We start from the raw sequence: 21,049 nt of genomic DNA on the forward strand, positions 1-21,049 counted from the left end.
TACAGTATTTTCATTCTAATAGAAATCCATTAAGCCTTTTTAGAGCACTGTAACATTCTTATAGGAACCAATCCAACTGACTGACAGAGTTTTGTTTTTGTTTTTTCTCTGACAAGCAGTTCTTATGTGTCTTTTATGTGCTAGAAAATGAGGATTCAATATAAAGATTGAAACAATCATTACTCTCAAGGATCTAACTTTGTAAAAGGGAAACAAGTAGAGTGCGTATATGTGTGTGTATGTGTATATATAAATAATGAATATGTATATATTTTTTAAAAAGAATGACTAAGATAATAGATTCAAAATAGTTAGATACAAGGATAAGGTAGTTTGAGAGGAAAGAAGCCACCAACAATGTCTCTAAATGGGACCACAAAGTATTGAATTTAACTGAAAAACACTGAACAACAACAAAGATAGGGGAAATTAGCCCCTTTTCTTTACCTCCTACACTACACTAGACTATAGAGCAACACATTTTACAGATGATTAAATGGAAACACGGGAGATAGATGCCTGTAAGCATTAATGTAATGAAATGACTTCACAATGCATAATGCACAGAAAACCATCAGGATTAAATGACCCTTGCTGTCATAGCTGGAGAAGTTGAAACATGCATAACCTGAGCTACTGACTAAACTGTTATATAGTTCTTAAACACTGTGGCTTAAAACTGGCAAAGGGCCAACACTGAATATTACAGAGGAAAATGAAGCCAAGGATGACCTCAGAAACTCATTACACAAATCCCAGCAAAGTGGGAGTTCCCCAGGAATCAAATGCCTTTCAAGGAATACTTCAGTTCTCTCAGTCAAACTCACCTAGGACTACTTACTGTTCTCCCTATGGGTCTGGTTCCTAGAATCTCTGAGTGATTAATCAATGTCTTTGGAAAAGCAACACAAGCATAGCTTTCCTTTCTATAAATCCTTACTGAAAGGATTGTCTTTAACACATAATTTAACATGCTATTTTTTGTACTTTGTTTTATTCCCTAGTTGTTCAATCTTCCTGACAGCAATGAATATATGCTCTCTGAGAGAAAAGATTTTGTAAAACCTATTTGATTTTCCAGAAGAGCTTGAACACACAGAATAAAGAAGAGTAACTCAAGTCACTGCTGACTAATAATCAAAGCAATACCAAAACTTCTCCCAAAGTGGTGTATATAGTTCACACAGTACCTATCACAGATTACCAGCCAGAAAGAAGCTCATACAATCTAGCCCTTTCATTTCATTGATGAGGTAACAGAGTCCTAGGGAGGGCAGAGAATAGATTGCTACTCTATAAATTCTACCATAGGATCCTACGAAGCACCAGGCTAAAACATGGATTCATAACAGAAGGTTGCTCTGAAATAAAACAAGGGAAGACTAAACATTTAAAATGCCAATTCATTTCAAAAATAAGGATATTATAGAACTGAGAATTTAAAAGGTTTGTCCATGATCACATAGTAATTACCTAAAGCAGGATGTGAAAACAAGCTTTTGGACTCTTAAAATCCAGCACTCCATCTATCATGTTATTCTATTTCCTAATGCTTTATAACAACTCCCTCCTTAACTCTTAAGTTTCACTGAATAAAAACACTATTTTTGACAGCAGGGCTATCATAAATCATAGTTTCTAAGGACTAATCACCTAGACCAGGGGTCAGCAACCTTTTTGGCTGTGAGAGTCATAAACACCACATTTTTTAAAATGTAATTTAGTGAGAGCCGTCCAGTGCTCACAGTGTGCGCTCCTGTAACAGCGCCTGAAAAAAAAATTGACTTTATGGCTCCTATAGAAAGAGCCATAGCTGGCCCGCAAAAGAGCCAGATATGGCTTGAGAGCCATACGTTGCTGACCCCTGACCTAGACTAATGCCAGTCTTATTTTAAAGTTAGGAAGAGAGGTTAAGGGAGAAAAGTGACTTATTCAAGATCACAGAGGGAAACACTGATGAGCCTCTATAAAGACCCAAGTTCAAGACTCTGATTATGGCAGTTGATAGCAGTCCTCAGGGACTCATTATCATAAACTCTGACACCAACCAGGTCCCAATAGCTAAAAGAAATTTGGGTACCTGGTAGTCAGATTTTTCACAAGAAAAAGTCTCTCCTCAGCTGGATGAAGTAATGAGTGATTAAATAATAACAAAATATTTATTGCGCACATTATAATTAGAGAAAACATCAGAATTAACAAGCATCTTGTACAAGTTCCATGGAAATGAGGTTGTGTAAAATGTTATCCACCCTCAACCCAGAAAAATTAAGTACTTAAAGCATTTTCCTAAGGTCAAAAAGTTGGCAATGACATGGCTAGAAATGTGAACCCCAGTATCAACCAGCCAATGCAGTCCATCCCTGTATAAGAAGGCTTTCTATAACACACTTAAAGAGTAATCAGTCAACCTCTGGTTCAAGGTAAAGAGGGAGGGAGAATTGGTCTAATCAAGGGTGTCCATTTTATTTTCGAATAACCATAATTGTCACATAGTTTCTATTGATTTAAAAGCTAAATTTCTCTCATAGCAACTTCCCAATGTCCTAGTTCAATGATGGCAAACCTATGGTACAGGTGCCAGAAAGGGCATTCAGGGCCCTTTCTGTAGACACACCTGTAGTCATTGCCAGAAATTGTTACTAGAAATCCAGAGGGACTTGGGGCAGAGCTGTTCCCCTTCCTCTCTCCATGTGCCTGAGGACATTCTTCACTTTACCAGTTCCTCTGCCCAGCACCCCAAGAGGAGCATTTCCTCCCTCCACTGCCTGGGATGAGGTGGTGGGGGGAGGTGCTCACATACTGCCTGAGAGTGCAGTATAGATGGCAGCCTGTTGAGTCTGTGGTGAAGGTGATTCCTATGGTGGGGTTGGAGAGGAGCTAGTTTTGAGGGAAGCAGAGAGCACATAGTTGGAGGAGAGTTGAGCACTCAGGTCACTATCCTCCCCACTCCTCTAATCACCTGTCCCTCTACCCAGCAACCCAATGAGAATGCTTCCTTCCTCCCCTGTCTTGGGTAAGGTGAGGATTAGAAGGAAGTGAGGGGGGCATGGTATGGCACTCATTCTCTGGCAGTGGTGGGTAGGACACTCGATATGGGGGGTGTGGTGGGGATGGGGCCCAGCACTCTAACTCTAAAAGTTTGCCATCACCATCCTAGTTCTATGATATGCATTCTAACAGAATAAGTCTAGCATTCTCAACCATGGCAACCATTCTTTTAATGCCTGAAGCCATTTATCATGTCCTAGTGAAGATTTCTTATCTAGGCTAAATATCCTCCATTCCTGCAAATGATCCACTGAAGTCATTTACCATCCTAGTTCAATTTTTTTCCATGAATCAGTATTGATAGAGACTGTCCCAAGATTTCCTTTATAAAGGGAAAGCTCAGATGACAAAACTCCCACTTTTCAATGCAAGTTGTTACCTTTGCTGCATCTTACAGAATTAGAAAGTTGCTTATAGCCCTAAGAGGTTGTGACCAAGAAGCTTATATAAAGTTAAACAGCCAGAACTCAGGTCATCTTCTCTTTGTGGCTGCCTCTCTAGTCTTTATATGACACTGAACTCTCTACTTATTAATGTCCTTTCTAAAATGTGGCTCACAGACCTGAACACAATTTTCCATATTTGATAAGACCAGGGCAGGATACAGTGAGACTATTGCTAAGTCTTGGATACTCTGACACTCTTAAATGTTGACTTAGAGCACATTATCATTTTAGGATACCATATACCATCAATTCATATTTAGCTTGTGGTTTACCTGTAACACTTTTTGGATGAACTGATGTTCACTCATATGTTCCCTCATCTTGTACTTGTGGAAGTTATTTTTTGAATCCATGTAGATTTTGCATTTATCTTTAGCAAATTTTATTCTAATAGATTCATGGAAACTGTCAAATATATATCTGGTCTTCTGATTCCTAGTTGCTGGCTGCTGAGAATCAGAAGGTCTTTATTTAAGCTATTTAAGACAGAGCAACAGCAGAAGAGTCTGAAGAGCTGAAGACAGGACTGTGGAAGTTAACAGTAGCCTGCTATGTATTCAGCTGAGCAAAAGCTAATTATATGGAGAAAGAAGTGACTTCCCTGGCCAAGAGTTCTAGTGACACCTATTATCCTTTGGTGACACCTAGAGTTGGAAAACTGTGAAGCTTTTCATTAAAAAGGTTTTGCTGACTTTTTGGTATCTTGGCCAGCTGGAGCTCTGTTGCTATGACCACAGTATCCAGATGAGTTAATAGCTTGCTGGACTGGTCTTGGTACGTCAGAGGAAACCAGTTTGATGAGCTCTGCAGTTCTTCAGACTAAAGAGAACTGTTATTTTATCATTTAAAGATAATTACTTTAAGATTGTCTGACAGAAGCTATAAAGTCTGTTTCAGTAAAAGGGAGAAGAGGATGTCCCTACTAAAGAATGGTACACAGAAAAGCAGCTTCATATAATGTGATGGAGATATTTATGAATAAACTAGGTACACTGAAGTTCAAAGTTGTGTTACTCTAACTAAACATATAAGTTTTTCTCCATTTTGTGCCCTCCTTATCATGTTCCCCTAAGTGGTTGTTCACTCTTTGCCAGACTGATTTAATGTATTGGTGACAGGTTTATATTTTTATTAAGTATTTAATATATTAGCATCTATAATATTAATTATCTTGCCTTACTATTAAGTGAATGCTAAAGTTTGAAATATAAAAGTATCATTATTGAGAGTGGCTGATTATATAAAAATCACATACTGTATAAATGCATTGCCCTCTAAGTTGTTGGTAATGCAGACAGAAAATGCATCATGAGGGAAAGGAAGTTTCAAGTGCTAAAATGATATGGGAAATATTTATTTCCCCTCAAGAGTTATCTTAGGAGTCTGAGAGAATTCAAATGTAACCTCTTGTTAGACCTGCTAGTGTGAGAGTAGGCTGGAGAGAACAAGTCAAACCCAGGGAAAAGTAGGGTATTATTAACTAACAAACCTAATTTAGACATGTGAGGCTCCACATAGTGAGCTCAGACTGAATACCACTGTAATGACTAGACCTCATCTGTGGTATACATTTCTGACATTATAAGAGCAAAATATTTGGTAAACATAAGGGATTTTTTAAAAATCTCAACTATTTTAAGTCTAAGCACTTATTCTGTGCTACCTAACCTGATTAAATTCAACAAAAGGTTTTTAAGTATCTACTATATTCTGGAGATTGATACATGCTAGAGATAAAATATAAAAGCTATAAAACTATAAAAAAGCTTGTATTCTATTGGAGGTATTCAACATTGCACAAAGAAATACAAAATAATTTAAGAAGGAAAAGGCCACTAAAAACTAAGTAGCTCAGAAATCTTCTTGTAGGATTTGGAGATTGAGATAGCTTTTCAAGAAAATGAATTCAAAGAGACAGAGAAGAAAGGTGAGCATTCCAAAAACAGAATATAGTCCAATCAATGGTAGATAGCCTGAAATAATAGCACAGAGAGTGCAAGAGATAGAATTCTGAGTTTTGAGACATAGCAATTTGTCCACTTTGGGAAAAGCATAGTATATAAAAAGGACAGTGTAAAAGTACGATGGAGCCATACTGTAGAGGGATTTATATTCCACACTGGAAAAGTTACATTTTATGCTAGAGAAAATAAGGAACTACTGAAGCTGTTTATGCAGAAGAATTCTATAGTCAAATCTTTGCTTTTTAAAGATGATTTTGGTAAGTATATAAGAAACTGATTAGATAAGAAGGTCTAGAAGTCAGAGATACTGGAGACAGAAATGAGGAGAAAGTGCATGAGAGATATCCAGTAAGTGAAAAAGCAAAGAACAGAAATGGGAGTACCATGAATGAGGACTGGAAAGAATTCCAATCTGTAAGCTCCTTCAAGGGCAAGGGCTGTGCCTTACTTCATTTTTATATCTCCAGAGTCTAGCATAACATTAAATAGTGTTGTTATTGAAATGTCTACAGAATATAATGGAAATAACACTGAATTTGGAGTCATAAGAACTGGGTTTGACCATAGTAAAATGATTTAACCACTCTAGGCTCCAGATTATTTATCTATTAATTAGGGGGTTGGAATAAATAACCTCTGAAATCCTTATATCTGTACATCTCATGATCAAATGTAGACAGAGGCTGAAATGAACTAAAAAGCAAAAAAGAAAATATAGAGTATAAGTATTATAAACAATCTAGGTAACAAAGAAAAAAGACAACTGATTTGTATATGTGAAAAAGACCTAACATATCTGGAACATACTCTTGGAATATCATTACATGAGATTCTGTCTATACCTTTCTATGTACATATAAATATACTTATATATTTATATGTAAATACACAGACAACATAGGTATATGTATACATAAAGAAACAAATATTTATATGCATATATGTGAAGTTATGTGTATATATATGTATACAAAGGCACAAGAAAGAATGGACAAGGCAAGGTAAAATTATCTAAAATTATGTATAACCTTTATGAGACTTTTGCAGAAAATAAACCATTTGGATGGGTATTAGGAAAGGAGCTTATCAAGTTATCTGTTTTTTTTGTATCATTTTAATTCTTAATATTGGAAAAATCATTTATAAAAGTGAAAATGGCAAGTCCATTTTGTTTAATCTGAAAAAATTCTTGACGGTAATTCTGAATGGTTTCAAATCCAAGGATCAAAGTAAATAAAACTTACAACTATAAAACAGAGGGAGTGGTTGAATCCCTAGGTTAAATATGACTAAAATTTTATCCAAAGCAAGAGAAAAAGGGAAAAGTGCATTGCATACTTTTAATAAAAGGAAATGCATGACTTCAACAATACAGAAAAAAACTCAACAACTTATTCCTTGGAGCAAGTAGTTAATTAAGTGTGTGACTCTGGGCTGAGTAACACATTGATCTAATATTTCTGTTTGTGATTCTAATCATCTAGTTGGCAAAAGTGAAACTGCTTTAAATGGGGTGCTGTATTTCTGCCATCTAATGTGGGGCAGTAGAGGTCTCAATGAGAACTTGAAGCCTCAAGTTCTGTAGATAGGAATTTTAAAACCCATAACTTGTTTCTCAGTTACATTTGCCATATGTGCATGTGTGTGCATATTTTATGCCAAAAGACTAAACCATACTTTGTGTTGTATTAAATTCATTTAGTAAATTTATGGCTTATTATTCTGTTTATACTTCTATTTTGATATGTAATCATTTATTCTGCTTAGGAATTATTACTCTGTATACATGACAGGAAGATTTGAAATTGGGGTAAATGGTAGAGTCAAAACAAATAAATGGCAATCTCTGAGAAGAGAAATAAAAAACTAATTAGTAACTGTAAATTTTTGTCCTTGAAAAGGCAGTATGATGCAGTATAACGAGTATAGGATTTAGTGTCTACAACCTAGAGTTTGAGTCTAAGATCTACATAGCTCCTTCTGATATTCATTTTCCTCAGCCTATTATATGAAGTTAAATGAGATAATCTTACTTATAACCCTATGAACTTTGTTCATAATTTATATATCTTCATCACCACTATAAATAAGTTCTTCATAGTACTTAAAATTTCCAAAGCAATTAATTAATAGCAATTTTCCCCCAAGAAAAATTATGTAGCATAAAAACCACTCATGATTGTGATAATTAGATTGTCTACACTGCCCATCTTTAGATTTAATCACCAAAGGTAAGAGCACCTCCAATTTTGGGAGGTCTGTAACCCACATGTGCTAGAGTAGGTGATGAATCAGAATCAAGTGACTGCCCCCTAGGCAGTCCTATGAGAAGCATCTATTGTGATTGGACACACAAACTAGGAGGGAGGCACAGGAAGTGATGCATAAGTGACCCCTTTAAAAGGAGAGAGTTGAGTCAGGCTTCTAGCTCTTCTGGTCCATGGAGGAGTACTGGTTGGAATGCTGAGATCTTAGTGAAATTGCTTTCAAAATCTTCTTTAGAAGTCCATGTGGTGAGTTTAAAGACTGACTCTTCCTGAACTTCTCTTAAGGAATTCCCTTTAATAGAGATTCTATGAATGAAGATTCATTCACCTCTGGGCCTCTGGCCCTCTGACTCTCAGCTGAGGGTTAATTATATCTACCTGGATTAATTAGAGGATCATAGTAATTTACCTACTGTGTTAGATTGTTATTTCCTTATTTCCTCTCTTTCTACTCAATTGTAAATAAACTTCCATAAAAGTCAATTTTGACTTGAGATTATTCTTAATTGAGGATTGATAATTGTTCAATCCTCTGGCAACCACCTTTTAATATATTCGACCAAAAAACCCTTTTTCCCTCTTTCCCGAATGAAACATAAATTAGAGGAAGTGTAGGGAAGAGGGCTTATTTGGGCGTGCACTCTGCAAGTAATGATGAGATCTGGCAAGTAAAATGGAAGCTTTTGTTTCCATTATAATGAAATTGTTTTCTTGTTAAAATCTGCCCCTCTGCAACTTCTATACACCTTCCCTTAGTTTTGCCCTTTAGAAAAAAGGAACAAACCTAATTCCCTTTTCCACATAACAGCCCTTCAATTATGCAAAGGTGGCTCTCAAGTCTTCTCTAGGCTGCTTCAATCGATTGTCCTATGACTAGATCTTTAATGGTCCCAATATCAAACATCTTTCCTTGGTCTTAGAAAGTTTTAGTTTGTCAATATCCTTTCTGAAATGTGGCTGGAAGTGCTCATACTTGAGCAGGTCCAGCACGTGCAGGCACTGAGGCTTCTTCCAATAAAACAGGTATTTTAGGTACTTGACAAAGGCCTTATCCTTGAAGTACCCTCTTTGGGCCAGGAAGTTCCTGTAGATGGGAATAACAATACTCCTGATCTGGTATAGATCTGGTCAGAACAGTATAGAAAATAAACCTTGGTTTAATTAGTTTTTCTTAATATAGCCCTAATGGGGTGCTTGTTCTGTGGCTTTGGGGTTGTTGGGATGTTTTTTTCTTTCTTTCTTTTATTTTTGGAGGCCAAGTTTTATACCTATTCAATTTGAAAATAATAATCTGTCACATAAAGAGATAAAAGAAGAAGGTTAACCTATACAGCAAATGTTTCAGTCTTTACTATCAATAAAGGGTGAAATAATAATCACTTAATTCTCAAAAAAAGAACTGTAAATTATTGACAACTGTAAGAATGCTTCAACAAACTAATAAGAGAAGTGAAAAATACTCTGAGATTTTTTACCTTCCAATCCAGCAAATTGTCAAAGATGACAAAATATGGATGTTAGTGTTGGAGAGGTTGGAGAAAGACAAGCAGACCTACATACTGTTGATGGAATTGTTAAAAAAATGGTCTATATTCACTATTTAGAGAAGTACTTTTTGTTAACAAAGCAGATGCCCATTGACTGGGAAATAAATTGTAGTACATGAAAAGTAATGGAAGCTAGCTGGCAGAGTGGATAGGGTGTTGGATGCTGTCAAGCAGACTTGAGTTCCAATAATGCCTCAGATACTGCTTCTCTAGACCTCAGGATCCTTATCTCAAAACTGGGGATTATAATAGCGTGTACCTTACAGAATCAAAGCAAATGCAACATTTAAAGTATATTGTAAACCTTAAAGAGCTATGAAAATATAGAAATGTTAGCTGTTATTATTACTGGGCTGTCAGAAATTGTGAATACAATAATACAGAAACATGAACTGACAAAACACAGTAGGCAGAAGAAAGAAAACAATATACACATTGACATGTAATAAAAATGGAGAACAAATAAAACAATGAAAAGTGAATGAAGTAAAATTCTAACAACCACCCACTCTTAATTCCAGAGAAAAGTGAGAAGGAATCTCTGCCTCAATGAGTATGAAATAATGCATATATAATGTTAGAATTTTAGATGGATTTGTTTAGTTTTTCTAATTTTTTTCTTTACTTCTAATTCCTAGTTACTAGAGATAAAATGGAAGCAAATAGCAGAGTGGATTAGAAACCAAAGTCCTACCATATGTTGTCTACAAGAAACACACATGAGACAGACAGACAGACTTAGAGTGAAAATGAGAGGATGGAGCAAAATCTTTTGGGCTTCAAATGAGAAAAAGAAGGCAGGGGTGGCTATCATGATCTCTGGCAGAGCCAAAGTAAAAATAGATAAGTTTAAAAGAGATAGGGAAGATAACTACATCCTAATAAAAGGCAGTATAAACAATGAAGAAATATCAGTACTCAATAAATATGCACCAAATGGTAGAGCTTCCAAATTTCTAAAGGAGAAACTAGTGGAGCTCAAGGGTGAAATAGATAACAAAACCATACTAGTGGGGGACCTCAACCTTCCCCTATCAGATCTAGATAAATCAAACCAAAAAATAAATAAGAAAGAGATAAGAGAGGTGAATGAAACCTTAGAGAAATTAGAGTTAATAGATATATGAAGAAAAATAAATAGGGACAAAAAGGAATACACCTTCCTTTCACAGCACATGGAACATTCATAAAGATTGAACATGTACTAGGGCATAGAAACATGGCAAACAAATGCAAAAAAGCAGAAATAATAAATGCAACCTTATCAGATCATAATGCAATAAAAATAGTTACTAGTAAGAATACATGGAGAGGCAAACCAAAAACTAATTGGAAATTAAATAATATGATTCTCCAAAATAATTTAGTGAAAGAACAAATCACAGAAACAATTAATAATTTCATTGAAGACAATGACAATGATGAGACATCTTACCCAAACCTATGGGATGCAGCCAAAGCTGTTCTAGGGGGAAATTTTATATAACTGAGTGCATATATTAATAAATTAGGAAGGGCAGAGGGTAATGAATTGGACATGCAATTTAAAAAACTAGAAAATGAACAAATTAAAAATCCCCAGATGAAAACTAAATTAGAAATACTAAAAATCAAGGGAGAAATTAATAAAATCCAAAGTAAAAGAACTATTGAATTAATAAATAAGACTAGAAGCTGGTATTTTGAAAAAAGATAAAATAGACAAAGTACTGGTCAATCTAATTTAAAAAAAAGGAAAGAAGAAAACCAAATTAATAGTATCAAAGATGAAAAGGGAGATCTCACCTCTAATGAAGAGGAAATTAAGGCAATCATTAAAAACTATTTTGCCCAATTATATGGCAATAAATTTAGCAATCTAGGTGATATGGATGAATATTTACAAAAATATGAATTACCTAGATTAACAGCAGAAGAAATAGAACACTTAAATAATCCAATATCAGAAAAAGAAATTGAACAAGCCATCAATGAACTCCCTAAGAAAAAATCCCCAGGGCCTGAGGGATTCACAAGTGAATTCTATCAAACATTCAAAGAACAATTCATCCCAATACTATACAAATTATTAGATATAATAAGCAAAGAAGGAATCTTACCAAATTTCTTTTATTACACAAATATAGTATTGATTCCAAACCCAGGTAGATCAAAAACAGAGAAAGAAAATTACAAACCAATCTCGTTAATGAACATAGATGCAAAAATCTTAAATAGAATACTAGCAAAAAGACTCCAGCAAGTGATCAAGATGGTTATCCATCATGATCAGGTGGGGTTTATACCAGGAATGCAAGGATGGTTCAACATTAGGAAAACCATCCACATAATTGACCATATCAACAAGCAAACCAACAAAAATCACATGATTATCTCAATAGATGCTGGAAAAGTTTTTGACAAAATACAACACCCTTTCCTACTGAAAACACTAGAAAGTATAGGAATAGAAGGTCCTTTCCTAAAAATAATAAACAGTATATATCTTAAACCATCAACAAGCATCATATGCAATAGGGATAAATTAGAAACCTTTCCAATAAGATCAGGTGTGAAACAAGGATGCCCATTATCACCTCTATTATTTAACATTGTACTAGAAACACTAGAGATGGTATTCAAAAAGGAGAGGGGTGAGAGAATACATTGGGAAATACAGACGATAAAATTCCAAGAAAATAATTAAAAAAAAAATTTAAGCAGAACTGTGGTACTTCCTCCCACTGGAAGACTCCTTGTCCCAAAATCAGAATTGAGAGAAACAAAACTGAATTCCTACCTTTACCCCAACATGAATTACAAAGGGAACAATACAAAAATAAAAAAATTAGCATAACCACAGCTATAGCCATTTCAGCAAAGAAATAATTATTATGAATACAATTTGAGACTTGCTAAGCACTATGTCAGAAATAATGGCAAATCAGAGAGCCTTTCCTGAAGTCTATCATACAAATCAAATTAAGTGCTTTCAAACTCTGAAGTGCTTACTTGTTTATCATTTCTGACAACTAGACTGAAAAATTATCTGCTTCAATCATTATTATTACTCTTACCCCTTATGACATCTCACCTCCACTGCTTTACTATACCTAATTTTCAGCTTTCATTTCTCCATCATTAAGAAAAGTCTTTCTCTTTATTAAGAAAGGAAAAGATTCATGAACTTATTTTCTTCTAGTCTTAATTCCAGCCCTCCAAGACTATTTCCATAACCATCACAATTTGACCTGAAAACAGGAAATATAAAAGAAACAAAATCTGGATGTTGACCCTATAGTACGTACCAAGACACTGTCCATTCCATCCTTTGAATCCTTCTGTGCAAGGAACACACTGATAAGATCCAGGAGTGTTAATGCATTGTTCATCTGGACATATACTTTCAGCTAAACATTCATCAATATCTTTTAAAAAAATGACAATAAACTTAAGTCAGATACCTTTAATAGAACAAACCCATTCCTCCATAAAATCAGTGGAAATTTATTGCTACTGAATATGGTAATAATTTTTAAGAATATACATAGAATGTATACATCATATATTTATAATAAGTGTTATGTATTTGAAAAGTATCATCAAATTCTTATAAGAATAGAATCAGGTTAACACTTATCAGAAAATCTAATATATGTTCATATTTTCACAGGTCTATCTCTTTTAGTTAGTATTTCATATACCCAAAAGAATTTTTTTTAAATTCTTCTCTATTTTAGTATCAATCTTGCTGAAGAAATGCTAAGTTCTATGGGACCAATTGTGAGGCACCAAATTGTATATTCAGTACCAAATACCTTTCAAGAAAGGTTGTAAGAAAGTAGGGAAGCAGAATCTATACAAGAGTAAATGTAATCTCTCTTGGCTCCAGTTTCCTCATATATAAATTGGGTTTAGAAGTAATAATGGCACCTACCTCCCACAGTTATTGTGAGGCTTACTAAAACTTTTGAAATATACTCTACAAATATTAAATCAAGATGTTATTTTTCTAATCAAAATAAAGATTCTACAGCATTTCTCTATTTTAATGATTATAATAAGAAATAAGCTCTCAGAATAGTTTAAATTCTAATATGGATTAATGTGGATAATATGGATTCCTTGATGAACCATTAGGACAGAACATGAAAGAAATTGGAATATTTCTCTAAATGAACCATATAAACATTTTTAAAATGTAGTCATTGTAGAATATATGTTGATATTAAGCTTTTCTTGGAAGTAGCAACCTATTTCTATATTATACTTTTTTGCTAGGTCAAGATATTTATACTTATTTTCTAAAATGTGGAGAAGGAGAAAGGGGAAATTTTCTCTGAAAGTCTGGGGGCTATATAAGGAAAGATGGTTAAATCTGAATTTTTCTTGATTATCTTTAAAAAACATATGAACATTAGACTGAGAAGGACTGTCTTAATCAGTTGGCATTGTTCTTCTGAAATATACATGTTTTTGGCTTTAAACTTAAACAAGAACTATAGACAGTGTCAAGTGTAAAAGGACTCTAAAAATTAGTTAATTTTACAGATAAGAAACCTGAGGCTCAGGGAGGCAAGATGATTTTCCCAAGTTCTTACACTGTATCAGAACTGTGTTTCATGACCAACTCTTTAGATTCAAATCCTTGTATGCTCCAATTCCATTTCCATTTCATTAGTGGAAATGACAAATCCCAATAAATGCTACATACACAATACTGCTTTCAAAATAAAAGTCTTTAAAAAATTCCTATTATATAAATATTTTCCCAACTGTTCCACTTTCCTAATTTTGAGAGGTAAATACTTCTTTTATTCCTCAGTATTTTGCCCAAACTAGGGCAAAAGAGTAGTTCAACTTGATGTCCCTTTGTGAAGAAGAAAATAACAGTTTTCTCCTTCCTAAAGAAATAATAATTATTTTTTAATCCCAGAAAAGGTTCCGATACCTGTGTAGGCTAAAGGGTAAATTTCTTTTGCCATAAGTGGTTCACTGGAGTTGTAAGGCATTAGAATAAAACAGCTATCATTACTTTCACTTGAAAGCCAGTGAGTTACCTCTACAGAAATATCACTTTCTAAGGCATTTCAGAATCACCCTTGGGAAAGAACCTAGCTTTCACTTTTTAAAATGAGTGAACTTTTCTATGAAATTCCAAAATTTTAGAGAGTAGCTAGGTAGCTCAGTGGATTGAGAGCCAGGCCCAGAGATGGGAAGTCCTAGTTTCAAATCTGTTCTTATATACTTCCTAGCTGTGTGACCCTGTTTAAGTCACTTAACTCCCATTGCTTAGCCCTTACTGCTCTCCTGCCTAGGAACCAATACATGGTATTAATTCCAAGACATAAAGTAAGGGTTTAAAAATGATTTCTAAAGTTTTCACCTGGGGAAAGAAATTTCATATATCTAAATTTGTTTTGGAATATTAGAAGCATCTCACCATAATAATGTACATTTATATACTGGTTTATAGTTTACAAAACTCTAGAATAGAAAATCATTGACACTCAGAGGGTAGTGAGACCAATGATTTAGCATTGTTGCTGTTGCTATTGTTTTTCTGATTATTTGCAATGCCTGATTTTTCACCAAAGGTGAAAACATATGTATTAGAGAAGGAAAGAATTCAGAAACCCCTGTACTGAGCAGTAACTGTATGAGGAAATCTGAACTCTGCCAATTTCCTTGACTACTATATTCCAATGGTTGACCATTTCAGCAGACCAGCATGGAGAAAGTTGGGCAAATCTAACTCTGTAATAGTTGAGAGTTTCTATAGCTATAAAATAAGTAAGCTGAAATAAATGGTTGTTTCTCACTATACTATTCTGTAATTCAGTGAGGCAAAAGTGGCAATAAAGTGAAAAAAGTGACAATAAAAGTGAAAAAAAAATTGAATCTCCACAGGTGATCCAAAAGAAATACAGCATTACCTAGATTAACAAAACTCTGTAAACAAAGCCCATTCACTGCCAAGGGCAGTTTTTAAACTTAAGACACATAGGCTTCCTAAAGTATACAAAATTGAGTACATTTTGCATGAGACAGAGGGTGAGCCTGTCACATAGGTAAATTTAAAATTTTAATTTAAAACTTTAAAATTTTATATTAAACTAATTTTAATTTAAAACTTTAAGTTTAAAACTTTTTAATTAGTCTTTAAGTGTCTTTGAAATGAGAAAGATAGGGAGGGATCAGGGTCCTCTGGTTCGGGCAGGCATTGGACTTCTAGTTGGAGCTTCTGAAGAGATACCTCAGTAACTAAGAAAAAGTCCAATCCACTAAAAGGGTGGTAACCTAATCACACTTCTGCTTCTAACTAAATGGTTGACTCTGGTTAATTTACTTATCTTCTCTCAGTTATAGTTAAGACATCTATAAAATAAAGGGTATATACTAGATGTCTTCTGAGGTTATCTTCCAGTTCCATACCTGTGATTTTATTATAATCACTAAGGTTTCATCCAGCTCTAAACCTTATTAATAATAGAATACCTAGTAAAGGAAAGGCAGCACAGGAAGAAACAAAGAAATTCTTGTATGTGATTTTAAACCATTTTTAACTCTTAAATCACCCTGTTCTTCATCTGAATATGGAAAACAGCTTTCAGAATTATGAACTCACCTTCACACTGGCCTCTTCTATTCATTCGGTATCCACTGTCACAATATTCACATTTAAAAGCACCCACAGTATTTATGCAGTGTCCATCCCCACATGTTTCTGGTCTCAGACATTCATCAACATCTAAAGGGGAAAAAAAACTTTTAATAGTTTCCCCACACACATTTTACAAAGTAAAATTTATTCATACCTTTCTTCTCACCCATGAGAAACAGTGCAGCAGAGAGCTGGTCTTGGAGAACCTGACTTGAGCATTTCCCAGCTGTCTGATCCTGGTCAAGTCATTTAACTTATCTCTGTGCCTGAATCTGTTCATCTGTAAAATGAGCGGGTTGGCCTGAGGGCCTCCAAGATCCTTCCACAGTGCTAAATCTATGCTCCTAAGACTACAGAGCTAATTTTGTCTGTCCATTTTCTCTATATTGGCTCATACATTGAGAGCTGACAGCATAGTTGATGCTCAAGGTCAACCCTCTCATTTCACAGCTAGTAAGATTGAAGCCTAGAAGGCTAAATTATTTGCTCAGTACCACACAAATAGCATGTTTCATAGCTGGAATCTGAAATCAGATTTTCTGTCTCCAAAGCCAGCATTCTTTGAACTCTATAAAGTTTTCAGTGATTACCTGTTACCTTTTTTCTTTCTAAACATCTGCCTATATATATTCTGGCATCTTCCTGTATGTTCTATGAAACCCATGTTCTATTATAAATCTAATCTCAAACATCCTCCATCTTTTTTTGCCTCCTTGATGGCATAATTTCCTTGGAACTCTTGCATATCACTGTTCTCTTACTAATGTTCAAAAGCCCTTCCTCTACATCCACACAGTACTCTTCTGCTGAACAACAATGGCCTACTTTTTGCCCTCCAAAAGGACACTATATTTCCAGGCTCCAGGCATTTTCACTGGCTATCCCTTATGATTGGAATATTCTCATTCCTCATCTCCCTCTCATGGTTGCCCTTGTTTTCTTCACACCCAAGCTAAAATGCTACCTTCTGCAAGAAGACTTCTCTGCTCCTACTTAATGCTAATGTCTTCCCTCTGTTTATAGCTCCAATTTACACACACACACACACACACACACACACACACACACAGAGCATATATATATAGTCATTTCCATGTATGAACTCTTTGAAAGTTGGAACTGTTTTTTGCTTTTCTTTGTATACCTTGCACTTAGTAAATACTGACTGACTGACTCCAGGACAATATAACTTTTTTCAATAGCCTCAGCCCTGAACTCATAGTATTCCTATCCAATTGTTCTAAAACTTTCCCCACTCTCCTCAAGCCTCTAGTCCTCAGCAAATGATCCCATCTCCCTCTTCACATGACCTATTCAATAAAAGCTTTTTTCCAGTTTGAGATTTCTCATTACTTATTCCCCCTTTGCCTTTATTCCTGTCTCCAAGGAAGGGATAGCTTTATTCCTTTCAGATACTAACCACTTAAGATCTCAATTCAATTCTCTCTTCACCTCTTTTGAGGATGTTCCCAGAGGAGCATCATATTGTCATGAAAACTATATAGGATTTAGTCAGAAGAAATGAGTTCTAACCCAACCTCCCAATCTCTGTAACTCCCTTCACTAGAAGTCACTATTTTCATATATAAAATGAAGTAGCTAGATCTCAATTTTCTCCAAAGCCCCATCAGGTCAAAATTTCTAAGATCTTAGATGACTTTACTTCCTAGATGTCACAGCCAGATTTATCTTTCTCAAAGTACAGCTGTACATATAGTCATTCTAAAATACAGCCCACACTCTTTTCCACGAAATCCAGAACCCTTCAAAATCAGATCCCCACTAATTCTTATTGTTCTAATCCCCATTACTGCCCTTAGAATATTCTTATTACTCCAAACTGATTTACTAGCTTATTGCAACATACTCGTTACCATATTTGTAATTTGCTACTACTGTTTTCCCTTTACCTAACCAATTGACACTTGAAATCCTGCCTATTCTTCAAGATCAAGTCTAATGTCTTTTCTTTCTTAGCTACCCATTGCACTTTGTACCACTCTGATAGATACACCATATGCAGTCTTGAAATATTGTTGTCTGTGTATTTACTTCATCTCCCTTTTTCAGTTAAAAGAATCTTGAGGAAAGATTATGTTTCTGCTTTGTATCATTCCCACAGTGCCTCATACAAAGTTGATACTCAACAAATATTCATAAAAACACTGAATTGTGAGCGGTCAGGGCAAATATTGGATAGGTAGAAACAAAAGAAAAAAATTTTTTAAAATCTGGATTTAAAATGCATTAGAAAGGAAAGGAATTACCTATACAGTCAGTTCCCTCTGGATTAGCCATATAGCCTGCTTGGCAAATACATAAGAAACTTCCTTCAGTATTTTCACATCGTCCCTGGGAGCAGAGATGGCGGATCTGAGTACATTCATCAATGTCTGTTAAACGAATTGAAATAAGTTACTTTTAGTAAGTGTTATCACTGTAAAGGGATATTTGAAGAATACCTGAAGAAACTAGAAGTGTTTAGGCCTAAAGAAAAGAAGTTTTAGGAAGGACATAACAGCTGTCTCTGGGATTTGAAGGGCTGTCCCATAGAAAGGAGTTAGTCTTATTTTATCTGGACCTTAAAAGCAGAACTGGGAGCAATGGGCTGAAGCTGCAAAGAGACAAATTTAGGATTGATTTAAGCACAAGATCCTACAAGCAGAGTTCATGCACAAGAGGCATCAACTTTCAGGCTAGATGACTACTTGTTCAGTATACTATAATGGGATTCCTTTTAGGGCAGGTTTTGAACTAAATAAATGCTTCCATGCCTTTCAATGTCAAATCTGTTATTATAAGTTAAAATAATGATCAAAAGATATAGCAAAGTTCACACATTTGGCATTTTTTTCTTTTCAAAATCTAATTTTACTGTTGAAAGTAAGTTTTCAAAGAGAAAAGCTGGGGGGGGAATGATATAGCAAAGTAGAAGAAACACTGAATATTGCTGAGTTCACACACTAATAATTGAAAAATCCTAACACCTAAAGTCCTAACATTACTGTACCATCAAGATGTGGAACTATACCGTAAGATCAGTGTCTGACATTTTTTCATGCTAACTAACCCATATTAACTCAAATACTCATTTTTCTTTTGGTAAAAGAAGAGACACTGAACCTAGAATAAAATGACTACAAAACTGAAAATTACAAACTTTCAGACTCTGTCTGGAGCTTTTTGGTCTAACCAAGTTCGTCTGAGGTCACATATTTACACACTCAGACTTGGTTAAGGATGATGGCTAATTCCAATGTGTGCACATGCTGGAAATCAGATTCCAGATGCTTAGGAAAAAATGCTTTTCTGTTTTAGTGCATTCTTGAATTAGTTTATTCATTTAATAAAATATATTTGAAAGTATATATGAATTTTTTACCATTAGTAAACACACTAAATCTGAAAACCTTTAGAAATTATTTCATCCTTATGTTATGTGGCAAAATATTCAGCATTTTTCTATGTATAATATAAACTTGTGTCTAATTTAACATTTCAGCTAAAGCTTTAATTTCCCTTAGCACTGCAATAAACACCATTTTAAAAATGAAATAAACTTTTCTTCATCCAAGAGACAAGTATTGTCTTATACTGAAATTGTCAAATCTGAAAATACTTCAGGTTTGGTTATATTTGAAAAAATCATCTCTTACCAACACATTTTCTTTGTAGTTCACTGAATTTGTATCCCTCATTGCAGATACAAGTATATCTCACTGGCAAATTAATGCAATGTCCTGCTCCACAGATATCTGGGTTCACAGTACATTCATTGATTTCTGAAAGAAGAAAAATTAAAACATTTAAGAAGAGGAAAACGAAGTGATTCTACTAGTCACAGGAAATTATTAGACTATCACAAAAAACAAAATTGATTTTAAAAAATTAAATGATTTATGTAATTTTCCTAAAGTAAAGCTCTAGCAATCTTCTTACACTCTCACAACTTTTATTGTTTCTCCATTGGATGCAAAATAAAATTCCTCAGTCTTATATTTAAAGCTCACTATGATATGGTTCCAAACTAACTATCCAGCTCTATTTCATCATATTTGCTATCGTACATTCTAGAATCAAGCAAAATTGGATTGTGTAATGTTTCCTAGTCTTAGCCAAAACTTTATTGACTCTAATAATCTGAATATTCTAAACTTCAGGTTTAGAATTCATTGCTTCTCAGCTAATGAAATCCTTTTCTTCCTTGCTCTTTAATTCCTTGTTCTTGCTTTTGTATATTCTATTCTTCAAATCTAGAATTACCTTTTCTTTACAGTTTCTGCCAATCCTTTCCTCCTCTCACCTTCAAAAAATTTCCCAGATTTCCCTTCTTCAAATTAAGACTACATAAATATTGATCACTTCATCATTCAAAACCTCTTAAAGCACATGCACAAACTATAGAACATTAATGAAGCATAGGTCCATTGTGCCCTCCTTTCCCCAGGAATTAAGTTTTCAAGATGTCCTAAACATCAGGTATAAACATTCAAAATAGCATGCACTGCATTTCCATTAAATTCTCTTATGTTTGTTTCATATATACATAATTTATGTATTATCTATTTAAATTTTAGTTCTTAAAGGGTAATAGATACAACTTCTATTTCATTAGTACTTCCTCCTATAATACTTTTAATACAGAAAACAATAAATGTCACTAAATGTACTAAATGTACTAAATTTCCTATGATCCAGATCTTCAAGTTTTTCAGTTCAGGAAACTTCTCACATGGAAATTTCCTCCACTCATGTAGACTGGCAATCTATTTTTAACTTATAGTCTTAGAGAGCTTCCTGTAAGAATTTAATAACCATAGTAAATATATAATTAGAGGCAGGATATAAACTAAGATTTTCCTAACTCCAAGGCCAGACCTCTAACCACTATCCCATCCTACCTTTCTTCTTATCCAAAGCAAAATTCAAGTATGAGTCGTTTTTTTAAAAATCTAAAGATAACAGAAGAATGAAGGTGCCCTAGCAGTATTTTAAGGACAATTATTGTCTAAAACTAAATAATTTTCTATGTTCACTGTATTAAGAACATCAGAGTATATCTAAAAACCAGAAAGCAAGTATCCAATAATATCTTGCTATGAGTTCAATGACTATACAAATTAAACTGTAA

At 34.4% G+C, this 21,049-nt stretch overlaps 1 protein-coding gene across 24 annotated transcripts in view; it reads right to left on the minus strand.

The window, feature by feature from the left end:
- Nucleotides 1-21,049, minus strand: part of LTBP1 (latent transforming growth factor beta binding protein 1) — a 481,657-nt gene that overhangs the window by 112,705 nt on the left and 347,903 nt on the right. For 14 of the 24 annotated variants that reach the window (XM_044663664.1, XM_044663663.1, XM_044663682.1 and 11 more), the window contains 4 exons: nt 19,575-19,700; nt 18,186-18,311; nt 15,883-16,005; nt 12,563-12,682 (listed from right to left, as the gene is read on the minus strand). In XM_044663664.1, the coding sequence (XP_044519599.1) occupies nt 12,563-12,682; nt 15,883-16,005; nt 18,186-18,311; nt 19,575-19,700 (495 nt within the window). The remainder of the gene's footprint in view (nt 1-12,562; nt 12,683-15,882; nt 16,006-18,185; nt 18,312-19,574; nt 19,701-21,049) is intronic. The other 10 variants (XM_044663687.1, XM_044663686.1, XM_044663680.1 and 7 more) reach the window with 3 other exon arrangements.

The sequence above is a fragment of the Gracilinanus agilis genome, chromosome 2 (assembly GCF_016433145.1).
Source record: "Gracilinanus agilis isolate LMUSP501 chromosome 2, AgileGrace, whole genome shotgun sequence".
Taxonomy (NCBI): Eukaryota; Metazoa; Chordata; class Mammalia; order Didelphimorphia; family Didelphidae; genus Gracilinanus; species Gracilinanus agilis.